The sequence below is a fragment of the Mercenaria mercenaria genome, chromosome 18 (assembly GCF_021730395.1).
Source record: "Mercenaria mercenaria strain notata chromosome 18, MADL_Memer_1, whole genome shotgun sequence".
Classification (NCBI taxonomy): domain Eukaryota; kingdom Metazoa; phylum Mollusca; class Bivalvia; order Venerida; family Veneridae; genus Mercenaria; species Mercenaria mercenaria.
The window spans coordinates 1,653,187-1,668,003 of record NC_069378.1 but is presented as its reverse complement, the minus strand read 5'-3'; the positions used below and the strand labels follow the sequence as shown (position 1 = coordinate 1,668,003).

Below are 14,817 nucleotides of genomic sequence, written 5' to 3'. Positions count from 1 at the left end.
GGACAAGAGCAAATCTATATGCCCCCCCCCCCCCCCAAAAAAAAGTGGGGGCATAAAAATGGAGTTTGCCTTGTAATTCTCCTGTTCTTTGAAGTATGGTTTTAAAATATTGTTTAACTAGCCTTTGGCATTGAAATAGTTAATATATATATACAAGTAGTCATGGAAAAAGAGGTGAACCCTCTGAGTTTCAATTATGAATAGGTGTTGCTTTGGGGGTGGGGGGTGTGGGTAGAATTAACAGCAAAGTATGTTTTATCTTACAATATACAGGTTGTTTTACTGAATGTTTTTATAATCTTTTAGTGGAGATAAACAGGAATGAAACTGTGGTATCTACAAAGAACGCCTCAAATAACTAATCACATCATAACATCACCGCAATTAGATTTTTTGGTATTTACATAAAGCAACTCGTTCCGGAGCAAATAACTTACAACATTCTGGGGACTCATCGCTTTCATCACCACAATCATTAACTCCATTACAAACAAGTTTCATTGGAATACAGGCACGGTTGGCGCACTGGAAAAACATCGTAGTGTTGCCGCATAAGCTTGCTGGACAGAGCTTCTCATCGGATCCATCAGCACAGTCGGGGGTACCATCACAGTGTTTGTAAGCATCTATACAGTAACCGTCCTTACATTCAAATTCAAAGTCTGAGCAGGTACTGTAGAATTCTGAAAATGAACGTGTAGTTCAACAGATAATGTAAATATTCCACAATATAATACACCTTGCTTAAACCTTTTCATCTCACTGGTCGAGAGCAATGAAATGGGGATAAGAAATAAGTAACCGTCATCCCAATTTTCATGCAACATCCTAATAGATAAGTTACAGCTGAAGATTTAGATTTCAGTCAAACAGTAAGTTTTATTGACCTGCGTGAACAAGCCTGACATGTGTTTATCTAACTTATATTAAACATGCCTTTCAAACAATCTGAATTACATATTTATCGTTTTAACCATAAGCCCGGTACACATAAATCATTTTTTATCTCCCATAGTTTTCTTCTGATAATAACAGTATCTCTAAACACATTAACCCTTACCATACTGTTCATGATTGATTCTGCCTTTACCAGAAGTGTAGATCATGATCAGCCTGCACATCTGTGCAGTCTGATCATGATCTGCATTGTTTCCTATTCAGTCAGACCCTTTTTTTGGTTTGCACCCCTTTTAACAGTTAATAGTGTTATCCAAAATGAAAGATGGACAAGTTCATTATAGAAATTTAGAAGGGGAAGGGCTAATCATACTAACCACATGTATCTGGTTCATCACTTCCATCTCCGCAGTCATCATCTTTGTCACAGAAAAATTCTTTTTCTATACACCGGTAATTTTGACACTGGAATTCATTGTCATCACAGTATACTGGATCTGAACATAGAAATACAACATTTTTAGTTGGTTCATTACTTCATAATTATACATATAATAACTTATTGTTTCAATACAAATAATTTCTTAATTGCAAACTCTAGAACAAATCAGCTTCTGGCAAGTGGAACATGCTGACGTAGCAGTCCTGCTGGACAAATATTATTTTAGATTTTCCCAAAAGTGTAACAAAATCAATGAAAACAGAGCCACAGAAAAACTGTCTGTTGCTGTTTGTTTGGTGGGTTTAAGGACACACTGACACAACTAAGTCAAATGGTGACTTTCAAGCTTTTGATGGAGGAAGATCCTATTTGCCCCTCAGTGCATAATTTCATTATGGGCAGGTACCTGAATAGAACCACTAATCTTCCATAAGCCAGCTAGATGACTTACTCACATGAAAAATTCAAATTGCATCAACATGAATATTAACAACACTGCCTAGCTTTCTTGTTCTCATCCAAACCCTAACTTACCAAAGCCAGCTGTCTTGTTTTCATCTAAACCATAGCTTACCAAAGCAGGCTGTCTGGCTTTCACCCAAACCATAACTTACCTCAGCAAGCTGTCTGGCTCTCATTCAAATCATAACTTACCACAGCAAGCTGTCTGGCTCTCTTTCAAACCATAACTTACCACAGCAAGCTGTCTGGCTCTCATTCAAACCATAACTTGCCACAGCAGGCTGTCTTGCTCTCATCCGAACCATAGCTTACCACAGCAGGCTGTCTCACATCGTACAAACCATAGCTTAGCTCAGCAGGCTGTCTCGCTCTCGTACAAACCATAGCTTACCACAGCAGGCTGTCTCACCATTGTACAAACCATAGCTTAGCTCAGAAGGCTGTCTCGCTCTCATCCAAACCACAGCCTACCACTGCAGGCTGTTTTGCTCTCATTCAAACCATAGCTTACCAAAGCAGGCTGCCTTGCTCTCATCGAAACCATAACTTACCACAGCCAGCTGTCTTGCTCTCATCCAAACCATAACTTACCACAACCAACTTTCTTGCTCTAATCCAAAGCATAACTTACCACAACCAGAATTCTTGCTCTCATACAAACCGTAACTTATCACAACTAGCATTCTTGCTCTAATCCAAACCGTAACGTACCACAACCACCTTTCTTGCTCTAATCCAAACTGTAACTTACCACAACCAGCTGTCTTCCTCTCATCCAAACCTTAACTTACCACAACCACCTTTCTTGCTCTAATCCAATCCGTAACTTACCACAACCAGCTGTATTGCTCTCATTCAAACCATAACTTACCACAACCACTTCTCTTGCTCTTATTTAAACCATAACTTACAACAACCACCTTTCTTGCTCTCAATGAAACCATAACTTACCACATTCACCTTTCATGCTCACATCCAAACCATAAATTACAACAACCAGTTGTCTTGCTCTCATTCAAACCATAACTTATCACAACCACCTTTCTGGCTCTCATCCAAACCATAACTTACCACAACTAGCTGTCTTGCTCTCATCCAAACCGTAACTTACCACAACTAGCTGTCTTGCTCTCATCCAAAACATAACTTACCACAACTAGAATTCTTGCTCTCATCCAAACCTTAACTTACCACAACCAGCTGTCTTGCTCTTATCCAAACCTTAACAACTTACCACAACCACCTTTCTTGCTCTCATCCAAACCGTAACTTACCACAACTAGCTGTCTTGCTCTCATCCAAACCTTAACTTACCACAACCAGCTGTCTTGCTCTTATCCAAACCTTAACAACTTACCACAACCACCTTTCTTGCTCTCATCCAAACCGTAACTTACCACAACTACCTTTCTTGCTCTCCTCACAACTGTAACTTACCACAATTAGCTGTCTTGCTCTCATCCAAACCATCTCTGCAATCCGGTTCACCATCACAAATCCATTCTTTTTCTATGCAACGACCAGATGTACACTGGAACTGGCTATCTGTGCAATTCTGTTTTGCTGCAACAAAAAAAGTTACCATTAAAAACTGTACAAAGTAATATCAGACGCTAACATTTCTAGTGAATACACTAATTTCTCAACAAATCAAATCCAGGATGTTTACAAAATTTTTCCAGTATTTATTCCTGCAGAGTAGTATATCCACGTAGAGCGTTATTAAGAGACGTCCTTATTTAAAGACACATAGAAAAAGTACGAAACGCGTTAAGTTGGACAGAGTTGATAACGCGACTTCTTCAGCCTTACAAAATCATGGTCAGTCAGTAAACTCCTTCCCTTTCGGTTTCTTAAAACTGGAGATTTCTATCCCTACACATAAATTAATCTAAGATGTATTGCTTTTGGTTCCATGATTACACAAAAATATATATGGTGAGGTCTTTGTATCTCAGCCATTGCTGTCATTAATTTTAATATAAAGAAAGTGTTACAATTTCATGATTGAAACTAAACCCAATGTAAAATGTAATTCATCTATAAAGTATGAAATCCACAAGCATAGTCCGTATGAAAGAACTATTTTGACTGAAACAAGAAAATCTTACACCAACAAAATTAAATGACTTCATAGAAAGTAGTTTGATTTAAATAATACTTTTTAGCAATCTTGCTTGTTATTTTGCCAAAAAGGTGAAGCCTCTGGTGAAGTAAGCATAAATTAAGCATGACTGGGAAGACAAGCTGGGTAAATACATCTCTATTAAAACTGGCTTTAAAGTGATGGGTAAAAAATACTCCATTTAAACTCGCCTAAGAAAGGTAAGAAATGCTCTGTTAAAATAAGATTTACACTGACAAGAAATGGTAAGAAATGCTCTGTTAAAATAAGATTTACACTGACAAGAAATGGTAAGAAATGCTCTGTTAAAATAAAATTTACACTGACAAGAGTTGGTAAGAAATGCCACATTAAAACATTATTTACATTTACAGGAGTTGGTAAGAAATGCCCCATTAAAATATTATTTACACTGACAAGAGTGGGTAAGAAATACTCTGTTAAAATGAGACCTACACCGACAAGAATGGGTAAGAAATGCCTCATTAAAACATTATTTACACTTAAGAGTGAGTAAGAAATGCCCCATTAAAATATTATTTACACTAGCAAGAGTGGGTAAGAAATGCCCCATTAAAATATTATTTACACTGACAAGAGTGGGTAAGAAATACTCTGTTAAATTGAGATCTACACTGACAAGAATGAGTAAGAAATGCCTCATTAAAACATTATTTACACTGACAAGAGTGGATAAGAAATGCCCCATCAAAATATTATTTACACTGACAACAGTGGGTAAGGAATGCCCCCATGAAAATATTATTTACACTGACAAGAGTGGGTAAGAAATACTCTTGTTAAAATAAGATCTACACTGACAAGGATTGGCAAGAAATGCCTCATTAAAATAGGATTTACACTGACGCAAATGGGTAAGAAATGCCCCATTAAAATACGATTCACACTAACAAGAATGAGTAAGAAATGTCCCTTTAAAATAGGATTTATAATGAGAAGACTGGGTAAGAAATGCTCCATTAACAGTGATTTAACAGTGATTTTTACACCAAAAAGTATGTTTTTTCCCCATTCTGAAAAAAACAAAAAAAACAACAACAACAAGAGGGCCATGATGGCCCTATATCGCTCACCTGTTATCATTGCACTTGAGGACAAGAAGGTCCTCAGAAAAAATATCTAAGTCCAAAGGACAGTAACAACAAAGGGAAGAAATTTAACCAAAAAGAAAAAAAAAATTCTTACAAGGTACAGATATGTCAAAATACACCTAAAAATTGGAGGTACCATCCATATTGTACTACTTAAAAGTGGCCTCGGCTTTTCCCTACGGCCAATAATAAAAGTTACTAAAAGTAAGCTATTTATAGTAATGTAAAAGGGAAGTAATTAAAAAATGTTTATTGTAAGTGAACAAAAGAAGGATCTGCCAAATAAATCTGTTGACATAAATGATATTTCAGATCAGTATCTTCATTAGTTATGGAGATATACCCATTTTAATTTGAAATAAAGGGAGGTAATTTGACATAAAATCAGTCCATAGTTATCTACCCTGATTGGCTCAGTCCAATTAATGACAATAATGAAATTTCAAATAAGTCCTATAAGTACTTACTGATATAAATCCATTTTGATTACAATCAGGGGAGGTAATCAGATATAAAATAACTCTGGAACCTACGACTGGATCTGATTTGTCATGGAATCCAAGATTTATTGTTGTTGAAGATATTTTGGAAGTTTGTATCAAATAAAACCATAAATGAAGTCTCTATATGGCTGCAAAAGCCAAAATAGCCAATTTTGGACATTTAAGGGGCCATAACTCTGGAACCCATGATGGAATCTGGCCAGTTCAAGAAAGGAACCAAGATCTTGTGGTGATACAAGTTGTGTGCAAGTTTGGTTAAAATCAAATCATAAATGAAGCTGCTATTGTGCAGACAAGGTCAAAATAACTAATTCTGGCCCTTTCAGGGGGCATAACTCTGGAACCCATTATGGGATCTGGCCGATTCGACAAAAGAACTAAGATCTTATGGTGACACAAGTTTTGTGCAAGTTTGATTAAATTCAAATTAAAAAATGAAGCTGCTATAGTGCAGACAAAGTCAAAATAGCTAATTCTGGCCCTTTCAGGGGCCATCACTCTGGAACCCATAAAGGAATCTCGCCAGTTCAAAAAAGGAATCAAGATGTTATGGTGATACAAGTTGTGTGCAAGTTTGGTTAAAATAAAATCATAAATGAAGCTGCTATTGTGCAGACAAGGTCAAAATAGCTAATTTTGCCCTTTCAGGGGCAATGACTCTGGAACCCATAAAGGAATCCGGCTGGTTCAAGAAAGGAACCAAGATCTTATGGTGACACAAGTTTTGTGTAAGTTTGATTAAATTCAAATCATAAATGATGCTGCTATTGTGCAGACAAGGTCAAAATAGCTAATTTTGGCCCTTTCAGGGGCCATAACTCTGGAACCCATAATGGGATCTAGCCAGTTCAAGAAAGGAACCGAGATCTTATGGTGATACAAGTTGTGTGCAAGTTTGGTTAAAATAAAATCATAAATGAAACCACTATCGTGCAGACACGAAATTGTTGACGCACGCACGCACGGACTGACGACGGACGAAGGGTGATCACAAAAGGTCACCTTGTCACTATGTGACAGGTGAGCTAAAAAAAAAAAAAGGAATATTTGTTTACATATCCCAACCAACAAAACTCTTTCGAGATGTACATGATAATATAATGTAAACTGTACTTATTAAAACATGAGTGATGTGCTTTTAAATCATTTTCTTTTTTAGTGTAACATATTTATGAAAAATATTGCCTATTTCAGTGGTTACTGCGTAATTTTCCCCTCCTTAATGGACCTACCACCTACCACCATTCCCCTAAAACTTAAAAAAAAAAAAATCTTTTAATGACAAGAAAAGTTAACAAAGTTCATTTGTTTTGATTTCATAGACTTTACACCAAAATTTAGCAGTCTCTCAGAGTTATCATCTTTAGTCAATCATCACAGGAAACATACACTTCCCCTTAGACCTGAACCTTTGACTTCCTAATCAGTCAATCATCACACTGTCAGGAAACACACACTTCCCCTTAGACCTGAACCTTTGACTTCCTAATCAGTCAATCATCACACTGTCAGGAAACACACACTTCCCCTTAGACCTGAACCTTTGATTTCCTTAGACCTGAACCTTTGACTTCCTAATCAGTCAATCATCACACTGTCAGGAAACATACACTTCCCCTTAGACCTGAACCTTTGACTTCCTAATCAGTCAATTATCACACTGTCAGGAAACATACACTTCCCCTTAGACCTGAACCTTTGACTTCCTAATCAGTCAATTATCACACTGTCAGGAAACATACACTTCCCCTTAGACCTGAACCTTTGACTTCCTAATCAGTCAATTATCACACTGTCAGGAAACATACACTTCCCCTTAGACCTGAACCTTTGACTTCCTAATCAGTCAATCATCACACTGTCAGGAAACACACACTTCCACTTAGACCTGAACCTTTGACTTCCTAATCAGTCAATCATCACACTGTCAGGAAACACACACTTCCACTTAGACCTGAACCTTTGACTTCCTAATCAGTCAATCATCACACTGTCAGGAAACACACACTTCCACTTAGACCTGAACCTTTGACTTCCTAATCAGTCAATCATCACACTGTCAGGAAACATACACTTCCACTTAGACCTGAACCTTTGACTTCCTAATCAGTCAATCATCACACTGTCAGGAAACATACACTTCCACTTAGACCTGAACCTTTGACTTCCTAATCAGTCAATTATCACACTTTCAGGAAACATACACTTCCACTTAGAACTGAACCTTCGACTTCCTAATCAGTCAATTATCACACTTTCAGGAAACACACACTTCCACTTAGAACTGAACCTTCGACTTCCTAATCAGTCAATCATCACACTGTCAGGAAACACACACTTCCCCTTAGACCTGAACCTTTGGCTTCCTAATCAGTCAATCATCACACTGTCAGGAAACACACACTTCCACTTAGACCTGAACCTTTGACTTCCTAATCAGTCAATCATCACACTGTCAGGAAACATACACTTCCCCTTAGACCTGAACCTTTGACTTCCTAATCAGTCAATTATCACACTGTCAGGAAACATACACTTCCCCTTAGACCTGAACCTTTGACTTCCTAATCAGTCAATTATCACACTGTCAGGAAACACACACTTCCCCTTAGACCTGAACCTTTGACTTCCTAATCAGTCAATGATCACACTGTCAGGAAACACACACTTCCACTTAGACCTGAACCTTTGACTTCCTAATCAGTCAATCATCACACTGTCAGGAAACATACACTTCCCCTTAGACCTGAACCTTTGACTTCCTAATCAAAGTCTTGTGCAACCTATTCAGCTAACAGGAAAGAATGCTTGGGTTTTATGGAAAGGTGTGTGGAAGAACTGGGCCAAGACAGCCCATAATTGATGACTGTCTGACCCTGAATATATGTGATGTCAAACTGCATCATGGACAACTAGAAGTACTACTCAATCACAATAGCTCACATTGGGCACATTGTACCCAGGTGAGCTTAGAAGCTGGCTATATTGAGGTGGATAGAGGTGCAACATCTGTTTATCATTACAATAATTCTACATACACACAAACTGTTTTGTTGTACTGTTCCATTCCTCTGTAAAAGTATAGAAAATTTAGCAACTCGATGATAATACACATGAAACAATGACTTTAAATAAATATAGCATAACATGTCTATAATTCAAGATCGTAATGTGCCAAGCACAGTTGCAGTAAAATAGACACTTCTAAAGAAGTGACTACAGCCTTCTCCAGAATATGGATTAGAATTTCAGAAGCCTGACATTAAACACAGTCAGAACTTCCTCTAATAGCAACATAAAACTAGAGTTATCACATAATGAGATTAATATACTCCTCCCCTTCTTTGTCACAAAAAATAAAGGCTCTATGCTCAGAAATTATTGAATCAACACTGAAACCTCAATCCCACATGCAGCCAGTAAATAAGAGCCCTTAACTCTGCAATGCTTGCATCAATCTTGGAAAAAAGTCATGCCCAATAGTTTACACTTCATGGTGCTCATAGCTGTACAGGTTTATTGGTACCACTTTAAAGCATTTGTTTGTTTTGGGTTAAACGCCGTTTTTCAACGGTATTTCAGTCATGTAACGGCGGGCAGTTAACCTAACCAGTGTTCCTGGGTTCTGTACCAGTACAAACCTGTTCTCCGCAAGTAACTGCCAACATCCCCACATGAATTATCAGAGGTGGAGGACTAATGATTTCAGACACAATGTCGTTTATTAAATAGTCACTGACAACATACGCCCCGCCCAAGGATCGAACTCGCGACCCCGCGATCCGTAGACCAACGCTCTTACCTACTGAGCTAAGCCGGCGGGCACACTTTAAAGTATATAATAGCTGTCACTAATGGTGACAAATGCCCCTGCAGCGCCTTGACCTTTGACCAGGTGACCTTGACCTTTGACCTGGTGACCCCAAAGTCAGTAGGGGTCCTGTACTCAATAAGTACTATCAGCATGTTCAGTTTGAAGGTCCTGGGTGCAGTGGTTCACAAGTAAAGTGCCTTCATGCAAAAAGTTAACGTTGTGACTAACGAACGAACAGACAGACAGTTGAAAACTAATATGCCTCCCTTTGGGGGCATAAAAAGTAGGCCACCTCAATCAAGTTAATACACAAGACCAACCCTAAAATGATTTCATATGTAAGGGTATAACACATGTAAACAAATGCAGTTATGGAAGCATCAAAATTTAAATTGTTTCGCTGCAGCACTGTATTTAATACCATATTCCTACAACTAAAATTACATACAACCTATGCCTTTATACAATCTAAACCCTTATAATACAGTAACTTTTGCTTGAAGACATGGTTATAACTAGTGTTCCATCAACCAGACAGTTTCTAATGCATTAAGCATATTCATCATTGGTTACTCCTACAAACATGCTATTTCTAAGGAGTATATATTCATATTTTTAAGTCTACAGCCAGACATTTTTGTCTAAAACTGTTATATCCACCAACATAAATCTTTCCATTTATCCAGATGAATGTTGACAAATCACATATAAATAGGAATAGCAAGAGAATAAACAGTCTTGCTATTTCCATTTGTTAGACTAGATGAGGCATATTGTACAAGCCTCCTTCCTTGTTTTGAAGCCATAAAAAAAAATAACCTTACTGTTGTCATAAAATATCCTTGACTTCTTGTCATTTCCTATATTCTGTAAAATGCTATCTCAGATATTTGTCATAGGTTTCAATATTTGAATATATTTTTGAAGACAGTTAATTTATCTAAATTTCACATAAAATTAAAAGCCTTATTACTTGTTTATAGAACATTCAAATGGTATTCTGTATACACCTGCTTTGAAGAAAATTTTATTGGAATAATAACAGCAAAACATTGCTTGCTTTAGGACTGAAGATCCACCAGTGCAATTCATTTTGGTGTCGAGCCATTTTCCTTATATTATCCTTGTTTGATGCCGTGATCAGAGATTTTCTGTATTTTCTGTATGCAAAGACTTTTTAGTAACACCATTTAATAGTAAAAAAAAAATATGTTAAATGACACACTGGATCAAATTCTGTGTAAATGCTGAATTTTGAGGTGAATTAATTACACCTTGGATCAAGCAGCTACATGCTATATTAGCTGGAATTGTATGGCAGTGACTTAAATTACTGAATGGCCCTGCACACACCTTCTCCTGAATAATGAAGCACCAGTCAAAACTTTAGATTCTTTGTGTAATTTTCTACATTCTGTCCCTTAAATCTTACTTGTTTTTAATGAGTTTATTAACAGTTTTTCAGTTATAAAGCAGTAATCTGTGGATCTAACTGGTGTTTTTCCTGGATTTCCGTTTCATCATGAATTAGAGGTTGAAAAGAAATGATTTCAAACATGTTTCCTTTGTTTATTCTTAGATAATGTTCACCTCAACTGGAGACAATGACCTCCAGATTTTGGCTAAAAACTTGTGTTTCTTTAAAACTAAAGTTTGGACATATTATAAACATTTGAACACGAGTTTTTGTTTCTGAACTATCTTAAAAATGCAAAATCAAGAAGCATAAAACTTGCCCCAAATGTCTATCGAACCCAGGTCCCCGCAATTAACAGTCGCTTAATAAAAAGCTTTATAATTAATGGATTATGTATATCCATAACTTATAATATAAAAATTTGTCAGTAACTAAGTATCATGGCCTTCTTAAAAAATAAAGCAATAATTTTCTGCTTTCTAAAAAAATTCTCTCTTGTTGTTGTTGTAATTTGCATTCAGCGTCATTTGCTTCTAACCCTATAATTCAATTTAACACTACAAGAAGCATGGAAGAAAGCAAATGAGGACTTAGTGTAAAAAGATCATATCTCTTCTTTATTTCATATGATTTACAACTGTTTCAAACTAAACCCTGCAAATATGGGTCTCCTGATTTATTCATAGAAGTCTGCATGTGCTATCCATATATCTAACTTTACTCATTACGGTAAAAGCTGGAACTACTTACCCTTATAAAATATTGATATAACCAGTTAAACAGCTACACTCATGTGTTGATAAATGATAATGGAAATATGGCGGTGTTTGGTTTCCATACACAAATGAGATATATTCACTGTCACTTCAGTAAATTTGGGGTTCAGAACTTAAATTTGTGCCTTATATAGCATGCTGTCTGATGACATTCCTTTGTTGGTATTCAAGACTTTACATCTACAGGCTATTCATACCCCTAGACAAAGCTTTGATACAAAGTAGGTAGTGTTGTGATCATCACCTCTGACCTTCAAGTGTGACCTTGACTTTGACCTAGTGACCTGCATTGTGCACTCTGCTTATTGTTGAACTTCCTTGCTTGGTTTATTTGTTTGTTTGTTTTGGGTTTAATGCCGTTTTCAACTGTACTTCTGTTATGTAACGACAGGCAGTTAACCTAACCAGTGTTCCTGCATTTTGTACCAGTACAAACCTATTCTCTGCAAGTAACTGCCAACTTACCCACATGAAACAGCGGTGGAGGACAAATGATTTCAGACCCAAAGTCTTTTATCAAATCGCCACGGGGAACATACGCCTCGCCCAGGGCTCGAACTCACTACCCCAAGATCCATAGATCTGCACTCTCCCTATTGAGCTAAGCGGACGGGCTTATTTGCTTGTTTTTATGAAAATCCTTCCAACAATTTCTAAGATATCAAGTCACCTTGAACTATCTGAACTCCAAGTTTGACATTCATCCTGGATCATGCATTGTTCTCTTTTTATAATGAAAGTGAATATTTAATTGTAGTTGTCTGAAAATCCATCAAACAATCTGAAATATAGTTTTTTAATCTTTGACATCAAAGAGTGATTATGATCTTCGACCTAGTCATTTTTTCAGCTTTCTTCCTTCGTTGCCATGGTAACCAGAATATTGCACTTATGGACTAAAAATGAAAGAGGATCACAAAAGGAATGTTTGACTGAAACCGGTTTAATGGTTTACAATATGGAGGGCTTGGCACAGAACTATTGTATCTTGTTCTTTATTTATATACACTTACAATAGTTTTGCACCAAGCCCTCGATATGTTCTTCAAAGAAATTGTCAACAATTGAAGGACATTTACATCCAACAATCCTAAAGGAAAATGGAGACATAAGCTAGCATTTACTTTGTAATAGGCCAATATGTAAATGCTGAGACAAAAAAAACTTACTGCAATTTGCCTCATCACTTCTATCTTGACAATCATAATTGCCGTCACAGACCCAATTCACGGAAATACAGGATGAATCGTTCCTACACATGAATTGTGTATTTGAACAATGGTATGCTGAAAATAGAAAATATTTACAAAACTTATATATATATATATTTCAATTACCATAAAATGGAAACTTTTCAGCTCATATTTAGTTCTGGATTTGATTGTCAAATGCACTATTTCAATTGGCAAGAATAATTTTAGATAATACAGGTCAATATCCAGTATAACTTAAAATTTATATGTTCTACTGTTTGCAAAACACTGCAATGAGTAAGAACAGTAGGCCTAAAGGGTTTGTTATCAAGGGTCTTTGGCTACTTATGACTTGATGAACTGCACTGTCTTATTTCTGTAACTTAAATATGTATAAAAACTTGAAACAAGCAGTTACATTGGTTGCTATGGTAACTTACTGCAGTTGGCATGGCTGCCCTGCTCATCAGAATTATCCTCACAGTCAAAGTCTCGGTCACAATGCCAGTTCTCATATATGCACTCTCCACTTTGACACTGGAACATGTTTGTTGCACAGCTTGCTGTAACAGATATATCTTGTTATACATTCAAATCATCCATTATATCTACTATAGTGACCAAATTGACCGATGTGACTTGCATTATAGTACAAATGAGCACAACCTATATTGAAAAGATTACGAAACACAGCTGCACGAAAAAAGAAATATATATGTAAATAAATAGGGATTTGAAGTTTAACTGATCAATGTAAGTATATATGATACTGCAAAGTACACACTTATTCATAATATACATGCTACCTAACGCCTGATTATATATAATAATCGATATGAATAACCTAAGTAAACCCCGCGTCAGTTGCGTCTACTATATAAGATTGTTATTGAAAAAAAAAAAAAAAACACCAAAAAACACCCAAAGTTTCAAGTGTTACCGTTTGTTTGTTTATGGGTCTAGTGCAGTTTTTCAACAGTATTTCACTTATTTAAGGCCGGGCAGTGTTCCTGGATTCTGTACCAGTACAAACCTGTTAATTGCCAACTTTGCCATGTGAAACAGAGGTGGAGGACAAATGATTTCAGGAACAATATCTTATATCAAATTGTCATATGCTTCATCTGGGGATCAAACTAACGGCCTCGCAATCTGTAGATCCACACTCGTTATTGAGCTAACCGAGCGGGCTCAAGTGTTACAGATAGTGGCTCATATGATATTAACTAAAGGGAAGATATTTATTACTTAGGGTATGTACAATGGAGTGGGTATTAGCAAGAAAAGAGTGTTCTAAGAATTTGCTTTAAAAAAAAAAATGACAAGTCAACCCTAGGTTAAAACATATGCCCTCTGTCTTCAGCTAATGTCTGTCCTATAAGTATACAGATATCAGCGTCTTCAAGCAAAGATCATTTAAAGCTACTTGCTCAAAGTTTGGGTGAAATTTTTTGACATGTTCATTTATTATGCTATTTATAAGAATATCTTGCAAAAATCTTATGTCAATAAGTTTGTACCACTAGTCACTTTTAAGAGTACTCCTTTTATGGATTTTTGAGAGAAATTATTTTTCGCCTAAAATGTTTGGTTAGTCCCTTTAAAGCAGAATTTTAAAATATTTTTTCATAGTAGGCAAGTATCAATAATATTAATCATATTATTCCATGAGAGAAGAAAACATTACTTGTAATAATTTCAGATCACATTAAGAAAACCGTTAACATTGAAAATTTGTTGACTTCTGGGCCTGATAGACCATGTAACTATAATCATTTTCCTGACTGGTTGGTATAGTATTGTATTGTATACTATGGCATAATGAAATATTTACTTAATAATTTACTTAATTACTGCAGCCATGAAAACTTTAACATAGTCTTTATTTAGCAATTACATGATTACGAGCCTTATTTGCAGGGTTAAGAATTTGCGAAACACAAGACTGTGTTTTTATTTTAGGACACGATGCAGATTTATTTATTTTGTTGGGTTTAACTTCACACAACACAATTATAGGTCATATGGCGACTTTCCAGCTGAGGGGCATGTGATTCCTATGGCAACCCACCAAAC

The 14,817-nt window shown here is 36.4% G+C and overlaps 1 protein-coding gene across 3 annotated transcripts in view; it reads right to left on the bottom strand.

The window, feature by feature from the left end:
• LOC123539304 (low-density lipoprotein receptor-related protein 1-like) overlaps positions 1–14,817 on the bottom strand; it is a 286,494-nt gene that overhangs the window by 81,677 nt on the left and 190,000 nt on the right. For 2 of the 3 annotated variants that reach the window (XM_053530562.1, XM_053530563.1), the window contains 6 exons: positions 13,182–13,304; positions 12,718–12,834; positions 8,580–8,612; positions 3,239–3,364; positions 1,275–1,394; positions 438–683 (listed from right to left, as the gene is read on the bottom strand). In XM_053530562.1, coding sequence (XP_053386537.1) covers positions 438–683; positions 1,275–1,394; positions 3,239–3,364; positions 8,580–8,612; positions 12,718–12,834; positions 13,182–13,304 — 765 coding nt within the window. The remainder of the gene's footprint in view (positions 1–437; positions 684–1,274; positions 1,395–3,238; positions 3,365–8,579; positions 8,613–12,717; positions 12,835–13,181; positions 13,305–14,817) is intronic. The other variant, XM_053530564.1, reaches the window with a different exon arrangement.